Consider the following 16,760-nt stretch of genomic DNA (forward strand, 5'->3'; position numbering starts at 1 on the left):
ATCTCCTCGCCACCGTGGCGCTCCTTTAATTCCCCCAACCTCCTTAGCAGGCCACCGGCGAGACGTCAAAAGTTCAGGCGCAGCATTGAGAGCGCTGCACCCGGAAGACAATATACCTCGCGACTAGAAATACCGCACATTAAGAACGGCAGCAGCCGCGGCTGAAGGTGATTCCATTCTATTCTACTTCAGATTTATAAAGTGCCTTGCGCCAAGGAAGGCGTGCATTGAGGCCACTTGAAGTGTTGAATGCTTGCTGACAGGAGGTCACGGGACAGTCCCAAATGGTATGGGTTAACTGCCGGAGATGAAATTGCTGCCTGGGACTGCTATAGGTGGTCCATAGTCTGTGTGGCAACACCGCAATCGCACTGCGGTTTGTCTTTAACACGTCGCTATTGGTCTCTCTCGGTCTCTATGTGTCTCTATGTGTCTCTATGTGTCCTGTATATTTGGCGTTTGAACGTTCTCCCCGTGGCTGCGCAAGGGCAGCCATTTTCTGACTTGGTTGGTCTCACACACACACACTTACAAATATCAAAGATCCCCGGTTGGAATTTGAAAGATAAATGTACGGCTGCAGCCAGCTACATTTTACCCAGAGGCCTGTTCAGCCGCGCAGCGGCGGCCACGCGTGATTCAGCACTGCCGAGGTAACAATGGTGTTCGCGTGGCACTCCCTTCCCCGCGCGTGTCGAAGGGGAGCCGTGGCCTGGCTCACCGGGAGAACTCGCGACAGCGAAGTGTGGACCCCACTTACTTCATCTCCGTGGGATCGAGTGTTGCCCCCTCGCACGCGCGTGAGGAGGGGTGGGGCGGGGGGTGTTTTCTCTGGGTGCTCCGTTTTTTTTGTTTTTACCACATGGAGGAACTCGTCCGCTGGCCGACAACGCCGTCACGTGTATAGAGGGCCGCAGGGCATGGGGTGGTAAATTTTGGCAACTGAATGACCACGTGGCTGCTTTCCAACATCCAGATGTACAAACATAGACACAACTTCGACCGAGAGGATGGTTTTAAATTGACGCAACCATTGGAAAGATGTCATCAAACCAAGTCAAACTTTAGCTGCCTTGTAATTGTACGGCCATTTCCATTTCTTCCAGTGGACTGTACTCGCTCTCGTGCAGTGCACCACCGCTCCCCCCGAACCCCGTGCAGCATAACAAAAGGCGGCTTAATTTAGCCCCTCCCCCTCTCCACCTACGTCACTTCCTGGCTCCTCCCCCCCCCCCCACCTTAACCTGCCTATATAATCTCGGGTGTCTCAGAGCTCCTCACTTGACGCAGCTTTTTTTGCTGTGACTGTTCCACCTGAAGACGGAAGCTTGCGTTGCCTCCTAAAACGTCGTGATTTAATTTAGTTGTTATCATTTATTTTATTTTACCTACGTGACTTTACCGAAAAAAACAAAGAGCACGCTTTCCAACTTGTCTGCGATTCCTCCTCGCCTCTCTCCCTCTCTCTCTCTGCGAGATCGAGCGAACGCTCTGAGACAGCGCATCATGCAGTTGAAATTATTCTACGAAATACAGGCATATAAATCGCGCGCCCGAGAATGTGAAATGGCAAGATTTTAATTTTGTCGCCGGGAATTCTTCGGCCCCCATTTTCAACCCCCGGTTTCCTTCCAAAGTCAAACTCGCATCAAACAAACGTAGACTGCCATGCACCTCAGAACCGAGAGAGAAGGGAAAAAATATATGCGTAACAACATGGATTGTTGCGGTGCACGACAGTGAAAGGGGGTGACGACAGCTTAGGGAGGCGGGGCCCTTCGTCCGGCAGCTCGATCGATTAGTGTCTGATGAATCGCGAACAATGGCAGCGCGAATACCGGTGTTGTAGTGCTTGGTGCAGTAGAGCAAGTCCTGCTCGTCCTTGAGGGCGAACTGGGGCAGGGTCAGCCCCTCGGCCACCTGGACGGCACCCTCCGATTTCCACTCGAAGATCAAGTCGTTCATCGTGTATCCAACTGCGGGGACGCACGCAACGCACGACAACGCACGGCTGATGCCAGATACAAAAGTCCGCCCCCCCCCACCCCTCCAGCCAGCCCCGAGTAGCCTTCAACAGAATGTTGGCGGGCGAGTTGCACCTACGAAGGCCGGCACGGGGCGCGAGAGGGCCCGACCGCCTTCATCTCGGCGCCGCTCTTGCTTACACACCGCACACGGGTAATCATTTAAGGCTGAGTAAACCTTGGGGGGCGGAGCCCCAGGGGGCGGTTCAGATATTAGCCGATGTCATTGGTCGGGTACTGGAACTCGGGGTCACCGGGTTGGTAGCGCAGCCTGCTAACCACTGCACCAGCGCCTCCGATTTGCACGGTTGGCTAGGCACGGTGCAAAAGGAGTTCAAGGTACACACATATGCAACAAAGATCCCCCGTGTAGGCTTAAGTGACCGTTGGGGCATGCGCCGTTAACGATTAGCACCTATGAAGACTGACACGGAACACGAGGGGGTGGGTGGCCAGCACCAGGCGCGACCGCCTTTGTCTCCCCATTGGCGATGTTTACTACACACACCGCACCGGGTACTCATTTGAGGCCGAGCCGACCTAGTGGAGGCACAGGACCGACTCAGACAATCGTCACTGGCGTTGGGCGTGAGCGGGAATCGAACTCGGGTCGTCGGGTTCGTGGCGCTGAGCGCTAACCGCTGCACCGCCGCTCCCCACTCGCCCGCACACACACCACACGCCTGCTTTGGGTCATCATAAGTACAGTATTTATTCAGCATTCATAACGCGACTTATTGTCCAGGAATGTTTTTTTTGTTTGTTTCGGGTTTTTACAAAGTTTATTTCAATCACGTAGCTATTTCGTTTATTTTGCATACAGCACAGGCCTTCTTTTAATTGCGATGTGTCTATCTTTGGTTGACGTGTACCCAACCGCATTGTTTAGGTCAAGGCCCCGAGTTTTCAATATCACGGTTTTGGCTTTCGCGGCACTTTCCACGAACGTGACCCACCGCGATATTCAAGGGCCTCCCGTGCAAGCACACCAAATACCAAAGCCTGCCACTCGCCACCGAGTGACGGTGCCGTCACCGCGGCGCTTTGTGCCACGCCGTGTTTCACTTTAAGGCCACGTGCAGTGTCGAACGCCCGCTGGCAGGAGGTCACGGGACAGCTCCAGGTGCCACGGGTTGACCGACTTAAGATGTGCCGCGTACACGCACACACACGCGCGCGGACACGGACGTCCCGCGACGAGGGGAAACTCACAGCTCTCCAGCTGCATGGCGCACGTCTGCACGTCCATGGGGAAGTTCTTCAGGTCCATGGGGCAGGAGAGAGTCAGGGTGAGTCTGCGTGTCCACACAAACGCGCATCCCAAGAGACAACGCGTGAGCACGGGCACGGTGAAATTCTTTCGCGTTGTACGTCGACAACACACCGCACCGGGCAATCACTCGAGGCCGAGTCGACCTAGGGGAGGGCCCGGGGCCGATTCAGATCATCGTCACCGGTGTCGGCGACGAGCGAGAATCGAATTCGGTCCGCCGGGTTCGGAGCGCAGCATAGCGCTAACCGCTGCACCGCCGCTCCCCACTTCCTCCGCGCCGTATGTAACAACAAACTAAACACGTGACAGCAGTTCTGAAGAAATGCGTTTTCAATCGAGATGATTTAAAAGTGCACTATTGTAGCTCCAGCGAGGTTCCTAACATCGGAAGGAGGAGGGCCTCCAGACGGCCGCAGAAACGCTCCTCTGAGAGCGCCGCAGCGACAATGCGGTGACATCCGTCTCGGTTCGATGGCCGGGCCCCCCGGACCCCCAAAAGCCGCCGGTGCGGCGAGGGCGACCGGGAAAGACACGCCGGGCATCACCCGGCGGGCCTTGATTTTCAACCGAAAAAAATCGGACCGCAGGCAAGCTGCGGCCTACGGTAAAATTCACGGCACGGCGGAGTTTTCGTTCGCGTTCATCTCACTACGTACTCAATTCGTGTGACGGCCGTCAATCAAAACATGCTTCGTTAAGGAGCCTTCGTTAAACCCGAGGCCACCCGCGCATTGCATTGCCGTTCATTACAACCAACGCAGAGGCCAAGGGGTCAGAAAAGAAAAAATACGAAATCCTTAAATAATTGATTTAAAGCTTTCGTGACTGCAGTAATTCATATTCTTAGCTCTTTCGGTAAAGCCACGTTGAAGGGAAACAATTAAATAATAAAATATATATAAAACAATAAAAACAATTCTCACGACGTTTCGACCATAACACAAACGGTCATCATCAAGTGTGATGATGTTTCCCTTCAACGTGGATTTACCGAAAGAGCTAAGGACAAAATCCTTGAAATAAAAATCATTCGAACAGCTTTGGCCAAACGTTACAACCGTTCCACGCTTACGATCCAGGCCTGACTTGGCTTTCTCGCATGCCACTGCTGCTGGAAGGGGCCTGCATTTGATTCGATTTGATTTGAAAAAGGCTCCCCCCCCCCCTTTCCCTTCACTGACAGTGGGGGCGGGGGGAAGGGGGTGGGTTTAACATGACGGTGATGCGTTTTGGCTGCTTCATCAACAAGTCAATCTGGACCAGCGCCTGTGGAATTATACCAAAAAAAAAAATCGCCACAGCCCATTAGAAACCAGCACCCCCAGCCCAGACAGCCCCTTGCAGCAACGGCGAACTAATAAACGTTGCCCACGAGGCAGCTCTGACTGCAGCGCAGCGTTTTCTCTCAACCGCCCCACCAACAGCTACACCCGAAGAGCTAAAATTCCAGCATTCATCATCATCAACAACAGCCATGATCTGTATACTGCAGGATGAAAACTCTCCCTCCATCATCGCCCCCCCCCGCCCACCACCTCCCAGAGTCTTGCGATGCCACAAATCCTGCTCGCTCCTCCTGCACACACCGGAAGATTCCATCGCTCAATCTCCGCGACAGACGTCCGTCTCATCCGGGGGGGGGGGGGGGGGCGCGGGGGGGGGGGGGCGCGGTTTTTCCCTCCTTCGGCTACCGCTCCTCCGCTAGTCTCGACCATCGGGTCATCATCCCCACCAGGGGTGTGTCGTGGGCCCGTCGCAAAGCCCCCACTCGCCGGGCTTTAATGGTCGATACGGTAAGCAATTGTTTTTAAAAAAAAAAATAAAGGTGCTTTTTTTTATTTTTGGTTGGGTTATATCGCGTGAATGCAAACGTGTTGGTAACCCGCGCACACCGCCGCCCGACGCAGCCAATCAGTGAAACTTGTGTCACGTAAAACAAAACGTGTTCAATTAGTTACTGACGTGCCGTGTGTTGGAGCGTAGAACCCACGAACATTTAATTGAGTCCTCGAATTGTGAACGTTGCACCGATTTAAACTCAGGACCTTTATTTGTCCAACGAGCTACACATATCCTTCTCACGGATGTCTAATGAGGGGCACATGGTGAGCACGGGACAACAACAATACAGAAACACGGCCATGAGTGCAACGGAATGGAAAGGCACGACGCTTCCGCTGGCGATTACAGCAACCAGCTTCGTCAGGCAATTTGCCGGAATTGTGAAGGGCTCGTCAATATGCCGCCGTTCACTTCCTCTCAAATTGTTGAGTGATTCCCGGCACGCACACAGCAGCAATACACACGGCATGCACACAGCATACACACAGCAGCAATACACACAGCATACACACAGCGTACACACAGCAGCATACACACAGCAGCAATACACACAGCAGCAATACACACAACATAGACACAGCAGCAATACACACAGAATACACACAGCAGCAATACACACAACATACACACAGCAGCAATACACACAGCATACACACAGCATACACACAGCAGCAATACACACAACATAGACACAGCAGCAATACACACAGCATACACACAACATAGACACAGCAGCAATACACACAGCATACACACAGCATACACACAGCAGCAATACACACAGCAGCAATACACACAGCATACACATAGCAGTAATACACACAGCATACACACAGCAGTAATACACACAGCATACACACAGCAGCAATACACACAACATACACACATCAGCAATACACACAGCATACACACAGCATACACACGGCATACACACAGCAGCAATACACACAACATAGACACAGCAGCAATACACACAGCATACACACAGCATACATACAGCATACACACAGGAGCAATACACACAGCAGCAATACACACAGCATACACACAGCAGTAATACACACAGCATACACACAGCAGCAATACACACAGCATAGACACAGCATACACACAGCATCAATACACACAGCATACACACAGCAGGAATACACACAGCATACACACAGAATACACACAGCAGTAATACACACAACATACACACAGCATACACAGAGCATACACACATCATCAATACACACTGCATACACGCAGCAGCAATACACACAGCATACACACAGCAGCAATACACACAGCAGCAATACACACAGCATACACACAGCAGCAATACACACAGCATACACACAGTATATACAGCAGCAATACAAACAGCAGCAATACACACAGCATACACACAGCAGCAATACACACAGCATACACACAGCATAAATACACACAGCATACACACAGCATCAATACACACAGCATAAACACAGCAGCAATACACACAGCATACACACAGCAGCAATACACACAGCATACACACAGCATAAATACACACAGCATACACACAGCATCAATACACACAGCATACACACAGCAGCAATACACAGCATACACACAGCAGCAATACACACAGCAGACACACAGCATAAATACACACAGCATACACACAGCATAAATACACACAGCATACACACAGCATAGACACAGCAGCAATACACACAGCAGCAATACACACAGCATACACACAGCATACACACAGCAGCAATACACACAGCATACACACAGCAGCAATACACACAGCATACACACAGCATAAATACACACAGCATACACACAGCAGCAATACACACAGCATACACACAGCAGCAATACACACAGCATACACACAGCAGCAATACACACAGCATACACACATCATACACACAGCAGCAATACACACAGCAGCAATACACACAACATAGACACAGCAGCAATACACACAGCATACACACAGCAGCAATACACACAGCAGCAATACACACAACATACACACAGCATACACACAGCATACACACAGCATACACACAGCATCAATACACACAGCATACACACAGCAGCAATACACACAGCATACACACAGCATACACACAGCAGCAATACACACAGCATACACATAGCATACACACAGCAGCAATACACACAGCATACACACAGCAGCAATACACACAGCATTAATACACACAGCATACACATAGCATACACACAGCAGCAACACACACAGCATACACACAGCAGCAATACACACAGCATACACACAGCAGCAATAAACACTGCATACACACAGCATACACACAGCAGCAATACACACAGCATACACACAGCATACACACAGCAGCAATAAACACTGCATACACACAGCATACACACAGCATACACACAGCAGCAATACACACAGCATACACACAGCATACACACAGCAGCAATGCACACAGCATACACAGCAGCAATACACAGCAGACACACAGCAGCAATACACACAGCATACACACAGCAGCAATACACACAGCATACACACAGCAGCAATACACACAGCAGCAATACACACAGCATACACACAGCAGCAATACACACAGCATACACACAGCAGCAATAGACACAGCATACACACAGCATCAATACACACAGCATACACACAGCATCAATACACACAGCATACACACAGCATCAATACACACAGCATACACACAGCAGCAATACACACAGCATACACACAGCAGCAATACACACAGCATACACACAGCATACACACAGCATACACACAGCATACACACAGCATACACACAGCAGTAATACACACAACATACACACAGCATACACAGAGCATACACACATCATCAATACACACTGCATACACGCAGCAGCAATACACACAGCATACACACAGCAGCAATACACACAGCATCAATACACACAGCATACACACAGCAGCAATACACACAGCATACACACAGTATATACACAGCAGCAATACACACAGCAGCAATACACACAGCATACACACAGCAGCAATAGACACAGCATACACACAACATCAATACACATGGTTCATAGAATCATGGAAACTTTGGGGAGGGGGCAAGGGGGGGGAGTGGATCCCAGCGTGCATGGCACTTAGAGGAAGAGGGGAAGGCCCCCGAGGGATTGACACTTCTGGTAGATGCCAGCTGGCAAGACGGTATTGCCTCGTTATTCACGAACTTGCTATGTTCACATCCGGAACTCTACACTGGTAAAGTGATGAGAGATAAAGTGACGAGAGATAAAGCGACGAGAGATAAAGTGACGAGAGATAAAGTGATGAGAGATAAAGTGATGAGAGATAAAGTGACGAGAGATAAAGTGATGAGAGATAAAGTGATGAGAGATAAAGTGGTGAGAGATAAAGTGATGAGAGATAAAGTGACAAGAGAGATAAAGTGACGAGAGAGATAAAGTGACGAGAGATAAAGTGACGAGAGATAAAGTGACGAGAGATAAAGTGATGAGAGATAAAGCGACGAGAGATAAAGTGACGAGAGATAAAGTGATGAGAGATAAAGTGATGAGAGATAAAGCGACGAGAGATAAAGTGACGAGAGATAAAGTGATGAGAGATAAAGTGACGAGAGATAAAGTGATGAGAGATAAAGTGATGAGAGATAAAGTGATGAGAGATAAAGTGGTGAGAGATAAAGTGATGAGAGATAAAGTGACAAGAGAGATAAAGTGACGAGAGAGATAAAGTGACGAGAGATAAAGTGACGAGAGATAAAGTGATGAGAGATAAAGTGACGAGAGATAAAGTGACGAGAGATAAAGTGACGAGAGATAAAGTGACGAGAGATAAAGTGATGAGAGATAAAGTGATGAGAGATAAAGTGATGAGAGATAAAGTGACGAGAGATAAAGTGATGAGAGATAAAGTGACGAGAGATAAAGTGATGAGAGATAAAGTGACGAGAGATAAAGTGGTGAGAGATAAAGTGATGAGAGATAAAGTGATGAGAGATAAAGTGACGAGAGATAAAGTGGTGAGAGATAAAGTGATGAGAGATAAAGTGATGAGAGATAAAGTGACGAGAGAGATAATGTGACGAGAGATAAAGTGACGAGAGAAAAAGTGATGAGAGATAAAGTGATGAGAGATAAAGTGACGAGAGATAAAGTGATGAGAGATAAAGTGAAGAGAGATAAAGTGATGAGAGATAAAGCGACGAGAGATCAAGTGACGAGATGAAAGTAAGTTAATTTATCAACTATTATTTAATATTTGTAATTATTTACTGTGTTATCATGATGATTTTCACGTATTTAATAGCTTATTTACGTACTTAGTCACGGTAATTCATTCAAGAAGGACGGGGTTTCGTCGGCCCAATATCATTGTCGGTGAAATGTGCTGCTTGCGGGCATCTCCGGGAAAGTAATAACCATGGAACGCTGTCTGTCATCGGCTGCGATTCCACCTGGGGGAACACAGCCACCAGCAATCTCGCACGGCACGCTTCTCCACCAGACCGCTCGTTGCACACGTGGCTGCACGTCGAGGTGCTGCACAATTCCCCAGCCAGCCGCGCACGGGAAAGGGGTAAAGACTGTCATCAAGCCTATGCCCCAACAGTGCCGGATGAAGCTAAGTGCGGGGCCTGTAGCGTATGCTATAAAGGGGCCTTAAATAAATAAATATATAGAAACACCTTCTTTAATTCTTAGCATTAAATTCCATGCATTAAATTCTATGCTAATTCCTTTGTCAAGGGGTGCCTCTGCTGATGCGTATGCTTTAACTTTAACATAGCCATTTCTGTGACCAGTCACAAGCTAATCACTCAGCCATTTTAATGCTAAATTATCCTGTTTGATTTGTACTAGGTGCCTCTGTGGATGTGTAGGCTTTGACTTTAACATAGCTATTTCTGTGACCAGTCACAAGCTACTACCTCAGTTATTTCAATGCTAAATTCTCCTGTTTGATTTGTACTAGGTGCCTCTGTGGATGTGTAGGCTTTGACTTTAACATAGCCATTTCTGTGACCAGTCACAAGCTAATCACTCAGCCATTTAAATGCTATGCTAATTCCTTTGTCAAGGCGCTTTGTTTCTTCTCACACAGCTTAAAGGTCGCGGTCTGAGCGTGGCTTTGTTCGCTCCAGCGCTGTCCTCCAGACAGTCTCGTCCCTTCACCTGATGAAGGCCGCTTGTGTTGTGGCCGAAACGTCGTGAGAATATTATTGTGTTATTTTATTTTACCAATTTATTATTTTATTCTCATTCTACGTGACTTTACCGAAAGAACCAAAGAAGATGAATCTTTGCAGTCACGAAAGCTTTAAATCGAAATAAAAAAAACACGTTAATATTAAAACACGTACATTTCTTTTTCACTTGCATAGTAGAGTCATCGTGCTGTTTTCATCTGCGATACGGACCAGATAACACGACAAATCGCTAACCTCAAACACCCGCTCGTTCATATAAAAGTTGAAGGCAGTATAGTACTATAGTAATAGAGCAAGTGCAGAATCACTGAACCGGAATTGATAGCTTGAAAGTATTTAGCGCAGGGGGTGGGGCCTTAAAAGTGCGGGGCCCGTAGCATTATGTAGCTACTCGTGCTGCTGGGGTCATCCGGCACTGCCCCCCACCACCACCCTGGCTCCCTTCTTGCCTAAATGCCATCGCTGAGAATCGGGGTGAGAATGTGGGGGCCGCGATGCCGTGCACCCGGCATCGGACAATGCATTTATTTCTGTGGCGACTCTGGCCACGTGGAAGTCACCCTTACGTGAATGGGGGGGGGGGGGGGCGTTCTTGAGCAGCCAGAGTAGCCGATGCTTAGCCACGCTTCGGCTACGTTCGCAATGCAATTGCAGAGAAACATTACATTTTTTGACGACGCATTCGTTCTCGGGGGGGGGGGGGGGGGGAGCAAAACATATTGGTTGTGGTGTATGCGTGTGCTTTGCAACAATGTTGAGATTTTTGTTTCAATCAAAGCACATGTGATAATGTAAATAAACTTAGCGCAAAATGTGTACTGATATAACTAACGCCAGTTACGTTGTAACTAACGCCAGTCACGTTGTAACTAACGCTAGTTACGTTGTAACTAACGCCAGTTATATTGTAACTAACACTATTTATATTGTAACTAACGCCAGTTACATTGTAAATAACGCCAGTTACGTTGTAACTAACGGCAGTCACGTTGTAACTAACGCCAGTTACATTGTAACTAACACTATTTATATTGTAACTAACGCCAGTTACATTGTAACTAACGCCAGTTACATTGTAACTAACGCCAGTTACATTGTAACTAACGTCAGTTACATTGTAAATAACGCCAGTTACATTGTAACTAACACCAGTTATATTGTAACTAACACTATTTATATTGTAACTAACGCCAGTTACATTGTAACTAACACCAGTTACATTGTAACTAACACCAGTTACATTGTAACTGACACCAGTTACATTGTAACTAACACCAGTTACATTGTAACTAACACCAGTTACATTGTAACTAACAGTAACTAACACCAGTTACATTGTAACTGACAGTAACTAACGCCAGTTACATTGTAACTAACGCCAGTTACATTGTAACTGACACCAGTTACATTGTAACTAACGCCAGTTACATTGTAACTAACGCCAGTTACAATGTAACTAACGCCAGTTACATTGTAACTAACACCAGTTACATTGTAACTAACGCCAGTTACATTGTAACTAACGCCAGTTAAAATGTAACTAACGCCAGTTAAATTGTAACTAACGCCAATTACATTGTAACTAACGCCAGTTACGTTGTAACTAACGCCAGTTACAATGTAACTAACGCCAGTTACATTGTAACTAACGCCAATTACATTGTAATTAACGCCAGTTACAATGTAACTAACGCCAGTTACAATGTAACTAACGCCAGTTACATCGTAACTAACGCCAATTAAATTGTAACTAACGCCAGTTACGTTGTAACTAACGCCAGTTACAATGTAACTAACGCCAGTTACATTGTAACTAACGCCAAGTACATTGTAATTAACGCCAGTTACAATGTAACTAACGCCAGTTACAATGTAACTAACGCCAGTTACATCGTAACTAACGCCAATTAAATTGTAACTAACGCCAGTTACGTTGTAACTAACGCCAGTTACAATGTAACTAACGCCAGTTACATTGTAACTAACGCCAATTACATTGTAACTAACGGCAGTTACAATGTAACTAACGCCAATTACATTGTAACTAACGCCAATTACATTGTAACTAACGCCAGTTATACTGTAACTAACACCAGTTACATTGTAACTAACGCCAGTTACATTGTAACTGACGCCAGTTACATTGTAACTAATGTTAAACGAGTGAACATCTCGCCACGGTAGCGAGATGTTAACTACCTCCCCTGGTACACAAGAGGTTGTGGGTTCAACTCCGACTGACACCTGCAGTATATATTTGGAGTTTCCATGTTCTCCCCGTCCGTGGTCACGTAGATTTTTCTCCGGGTCCTCCGGTTTTCCCCTCCACATTTACAATCAACATCGCGCGTTCACAGCATTTGGCTGGTGCTACAAATTTGCACGCGATAAGCCACATTCCGATGGGCTATAATTTGTCAGCGTAAAGGTGGCCTCTGAGAAAGATCTGTATGGCTCGGTGGCACTTGTTAACCGGTAAAATACCAAAAGAAAAAAATGTTAATAGAGTATAAGTATTTTTTGGTTTTCATCCAAAAGTAAAAGACAATCATCAATGTCAAGGCAAGGGTAGGTTTTGAGTTCATGCTGTACGTTTGTTTATTTCTTTTCATCGATGAGCGGAAACCAGGGAACCCGGTGGAGGGGGGGGAGGGGACACGCATTGCACAAACCGTGGAGAGAAACAGCAGCCTCTTTGGGTCTGTCGGTAAAGTCACGTAGTTGTAAATAAAACTAAAACGATACACGACGCTTCGCTCGCAACACAAAGCGCTCGCAACGTCGTGATTTGTGTCTCTTTTTTTTTCATTTCGTCCATATTTCTCGCTACGCGACGTCACCGGACGAACCAAATTTGCGTGGATTCCTGCCGTCGAGAAAAAGCCTCGAATCAAGATTCAGCCTCTGGACAGCAACCCGCAACGTTCAAGAACACAGCGGCCCGCCACCGGTCGGTTACCTGATGGAATAGAGCACGTTTCCGTTCTTGAAGATCCTCAGGAGCTTGTTGTCAGTGGTCACCTCGTGGAAGTTCGCCCCCTTCTCATTGGCAAAGAACAAATCGGGCTTCCAGATGGAGTCCAACATGGACGGGTCGAGGTCAAGGGAGTCGTCCGGGTACTCGGAGTAGGCGAGCCGCGGATCATTCCACTGCTGCCTCAGGAAGATGTTCAGTCGGTAGTCCTGACGGAAGACACGGGGGTCGGGAACACGCGCGATTAACCCTGATAGGCACGCGGGTCGCAGTTTAAGCTTGGTCTTGTCGTCGCCCCCCCCCCTTTCGCTCGCTCGCGAACCAGCCAAGGCTTGGCTTGGCTCACGGAAAATCCTGAGCGTTGGCTCACAAGGTGCACAGAGGGCACAGAGATACACGGTGTAATTGGCGACCTGGCCGCCAACGATAACTCGACCAAGGTGGCCCATCACGTGGAAATTCACAGCGGCCCAAAGGCTTTACATTATGAGACCTCCTTTGACAGCAACAAGATATGGGAATAGGTTTTAACCCTTTTAACTGCCAGTTAAAAGGGGTAAAACCTATTCCTATGGCCCAAAGGCTCTTGAACGCGCGGACGTTGATTCTGAGCGCGGAGGGAAGGGGTGCGGAGGACCCGGAACACAAAAAATAATCAATGCGACCACGGGGAGAGAGAAGACACGCAAACTTCAAATATACAGGAGTCAAGGTCGGGACGGGAACACACGCACTCCTGAATACCTGGCAAGGTCGTTAACATCTACGCCGCCGTGGACGCTGAGCAGCTGACTCGAATGACGCGCTTCGAGCCAGAACCACGCCCGAGCTGAGTCGGGACGAAGAATCAGAATCGCAATCTTTACTCAGGCTGCAAGAGGAATCCGATGAGCCACTAAGCTCTTTCGCACAAACGTTCAGTACGGCTGGGGGTGGGGGGGGTCAGGGTAACGGGCTCCTGAGACATTTCGCTGCAGTTTTAATTTCCACTTTTTTGTCGCTGCTGAAGAATTCAGATCGCAGCACTTGCCTCGCATATGTCCTCAAGGGCTATCAATGATTACTCACACTCGGGATTAATTGGATGCTTGCTGAAGAACACTATCATCATGCACGACCGACAGACGTCTGTTCCATGCGTGCGTTTTTAAATGCAATGCGCCGAGGCAAAAATAAAAAAAAAACGTCGTACAATATGCTCGTCTGTTATTTTTACGGTTGACACATCACTCGGATTGAGCTCGCGCCTTAACCGCATCAAGGAGTGGATGCCTGTCTGTCGTAGGTCGCAAAGGTTGCCTTTCGGAGGTGTTTTGAGAGTAAAACCAAAGAAAAAAAATGCCTCAAGGTCAATTCCACATCGAAGTCCCTCCAATTTCGTAAAACAACAGAGACGCCTTTTGACGTCTGTTTTATAGCGGGCCAGGCGGCGAGCGTGTATGGCGGGGCGGGATGACCTCAAACCGTGCACAGACGGCAATTAAAAACGAAACGCAGAGGGAAGCATAAATTACTTAAATTTACCTGCAAGGAAGAACAGAGGAAGAAAAAAACAAAGTCCCAATTGGATGGCCTCCCGATACCTCTGACTGTCCGATGAGCTCGGGGTGCCCATCAATCAACCGTGCGTGAACGTTTCATTATAAGAAGAAGAGGTAGGGGAGGGGAGGGAGGGAGGGAGGGGGGGAGGGAGAGAGGGAGGGAGGGAGGGGAGGGAGGGAGGAGAGGGAGGGAGGGAGGGAGGGGGGAGGGAAGGAGGAGAGGGGAGGGAGAGAGGGAGGGAGAGAGGGAGGGAGGGAGGGAGGGAGGGAGGGAGGGAGGGAGGGGAGGGGAGGGGAGGGGAGGGAGGGAGGGAGGGGAAGGAGGGAGGGAGAGAGGGGGGAGGGAGGGAGGGAGGGAGGGAGGGGAGGGGAGGGAGGGAGGGAGGGAGGGAGGGAGGGAGGGAGGGAGGGAGGGGAGGGGAGGGGAGGGGAGGGAGGGGCGGGAGGGGGGGAGGGAGGGGAGGGAGGGAGGGAGGGAGGGAGGGGAGGGGAGGGAGGGAGGAGAGGGGAGGGAGGGAGGGAGGGAGGGAGGGGAGGGGAGGGAGGGAGGGAGGGAGGGAGGGAGGGAGGGAGGGAGGGGAGGGGAGGGAGGGAGGGAGGGAGGGAGGGATGGAGGGAGGGAGGGGAGAGGAGGGAGGGAGGGAGGGAGGGAGAGAGGGAGGGATGGAGGGAGGGGAGGGGATGGGATGGGAGGGGAGGAGAGGGGGGGAGAGGGACGGGGGAGGGGAGGGAGGGAGGGAGGAAGGAAGGAAGGAAGGGAGGGAGGGAGGGAGGGAGGGAGGGAGGGAGGGAGGGAGGGAGGGGAGGGGAGGGGATGGGAGGGAGGGAGGGACAAAGTGTTGAGATGTACGAGAGGACTGAACTGCTGTGTCCAAGATAAATTAAATGACGCATTACATGTGTTCATTTTTATCCGACGAGCACTTTCTACAACGGGGCCATTCTCTTCAAGGGCTTATCAAGCGCATTATCGCTGCATACCGTTTAGTCGCACGCACGCCCCCTTTGTCGTCCTTCTTAACCCTTCCCCAACAAACCAAAACGCAAAAAAAAAGCAGCTCTAAAAGAAATGAGTTTGCCCACCTAGATTACTTTAAAGTGCATCACCCCGGTGGCTTCATGATACCGTGAAGGAGGGGCGTTCCAGACGGCCGCAGAAGCGTGCATCTGATAAGCGATGAACGCCGCCTTTGTTCGAGGGCTGAGCCAAAAGCCCCCCGCTGCTGCCGGAGTTCACGAGGATCAGCGAGGAATTGTGGCGGTTCATTTGCGGCGAGCGTAGACTTTGAGAAAGATATAAAGAGTTAACATCAGGTGAGAATGAGGCTCCTTTCAAAGGAAGTCGATAGCAGACAGCAGCGTTGCAAACTTGGTTCGAAGCTTTCGTGACTGCAGGAATGAATCTTTGGTTCTTTCGGTAAAGTCACGTATAAATAAGAAATAATAACATAACATAATAGCGTACGACGTTTCGGTTGCAACACAAGCAACCATCGTCAGGTACAGAAGAGCTAAATTTACGAGAGAGAGAGGAAACACATAACCCCAGATGTATATACAGACACCCAAGTAGGGGGGGACACAGACACAACAGGGGACACAGAGAGAGAAGCATTCCAGACAGACAGGGTTTAGCAGAATTTGGAAACCGACCGTCTATGTTGCTTTATATGGTTTCCAAATTCTGCTAAACCCTGTTTGTCTGGTATGCTTCTCTCTCTGTGTCCCCTGTTGTATCTGTGTTAGTCCCCCCTACTTGTGTGTCTGTATATACATCTGGGGTTATGTGTTTCCTCTCTCTCTCGTAAATTTAGCTCTTCTGTACCTGACGATGGCTGCTTGTGTTGCAACCGAAACGTCGTACGCTATTATGTTGTTATTTTATTA

The 16,760-nt window shown here is 48.9% G+C and overlaps 1 protein-coding gene across 4 annotated transcripts in view; it reads right to left on the bottom strand.

The window, feature by feature from the left end:
- The window catches only part of LOC116955670 (glycine receptor subunit alpha-2-like), a 224,304-nt gene that overhangs the window by 67,618 nt on the left and 139,926 nt on the right, over window positions 1-16,760 (bottom strand). For all 4 annotated transcript variants that reach the window (XM_032976897.2, XM_076053484.1, XM_032976900.2 and 1 more), the window contains exons 4-6: window positions 13,318-13,541; window positions 3,237-3,319; window positions 1,839-1,976 (exon numbers count right to left, since the gene is read on the bottom strand). In XM_032976897.2, coding sequence (XP_032832788.2) covers window positions 1,839-1,976; window positions 3,237-3,319; window positions 13,318-13,541 — 445 coding nt within the window. The remainder of the gene's footprint in view (window positions 1-1,838; window positions 1,977-3,236; window positions 3,320-13,317; window positions 13,542-16,760) is intronic.

The sequence above is a fragment of the Petromyzon marinus genome, chromosome 61 (assembly GCF_048934315.1).
Source record: "Petromyzon marinus isolate PM22_M1 ecotype Great Lakes invasive population chromosome 61, UKy_Petmar_22M1.pri1.0, whole genome shotgun sequence".
In the NCBI taxonomy this organism is placed as follows: domain Eukaryota; kingdom Metazoa; phylum Chordata; class Hyperoartia; order Petromyzontiformes; family Petromyzontidae; genus Petromyzon; species Petromyzon marinus.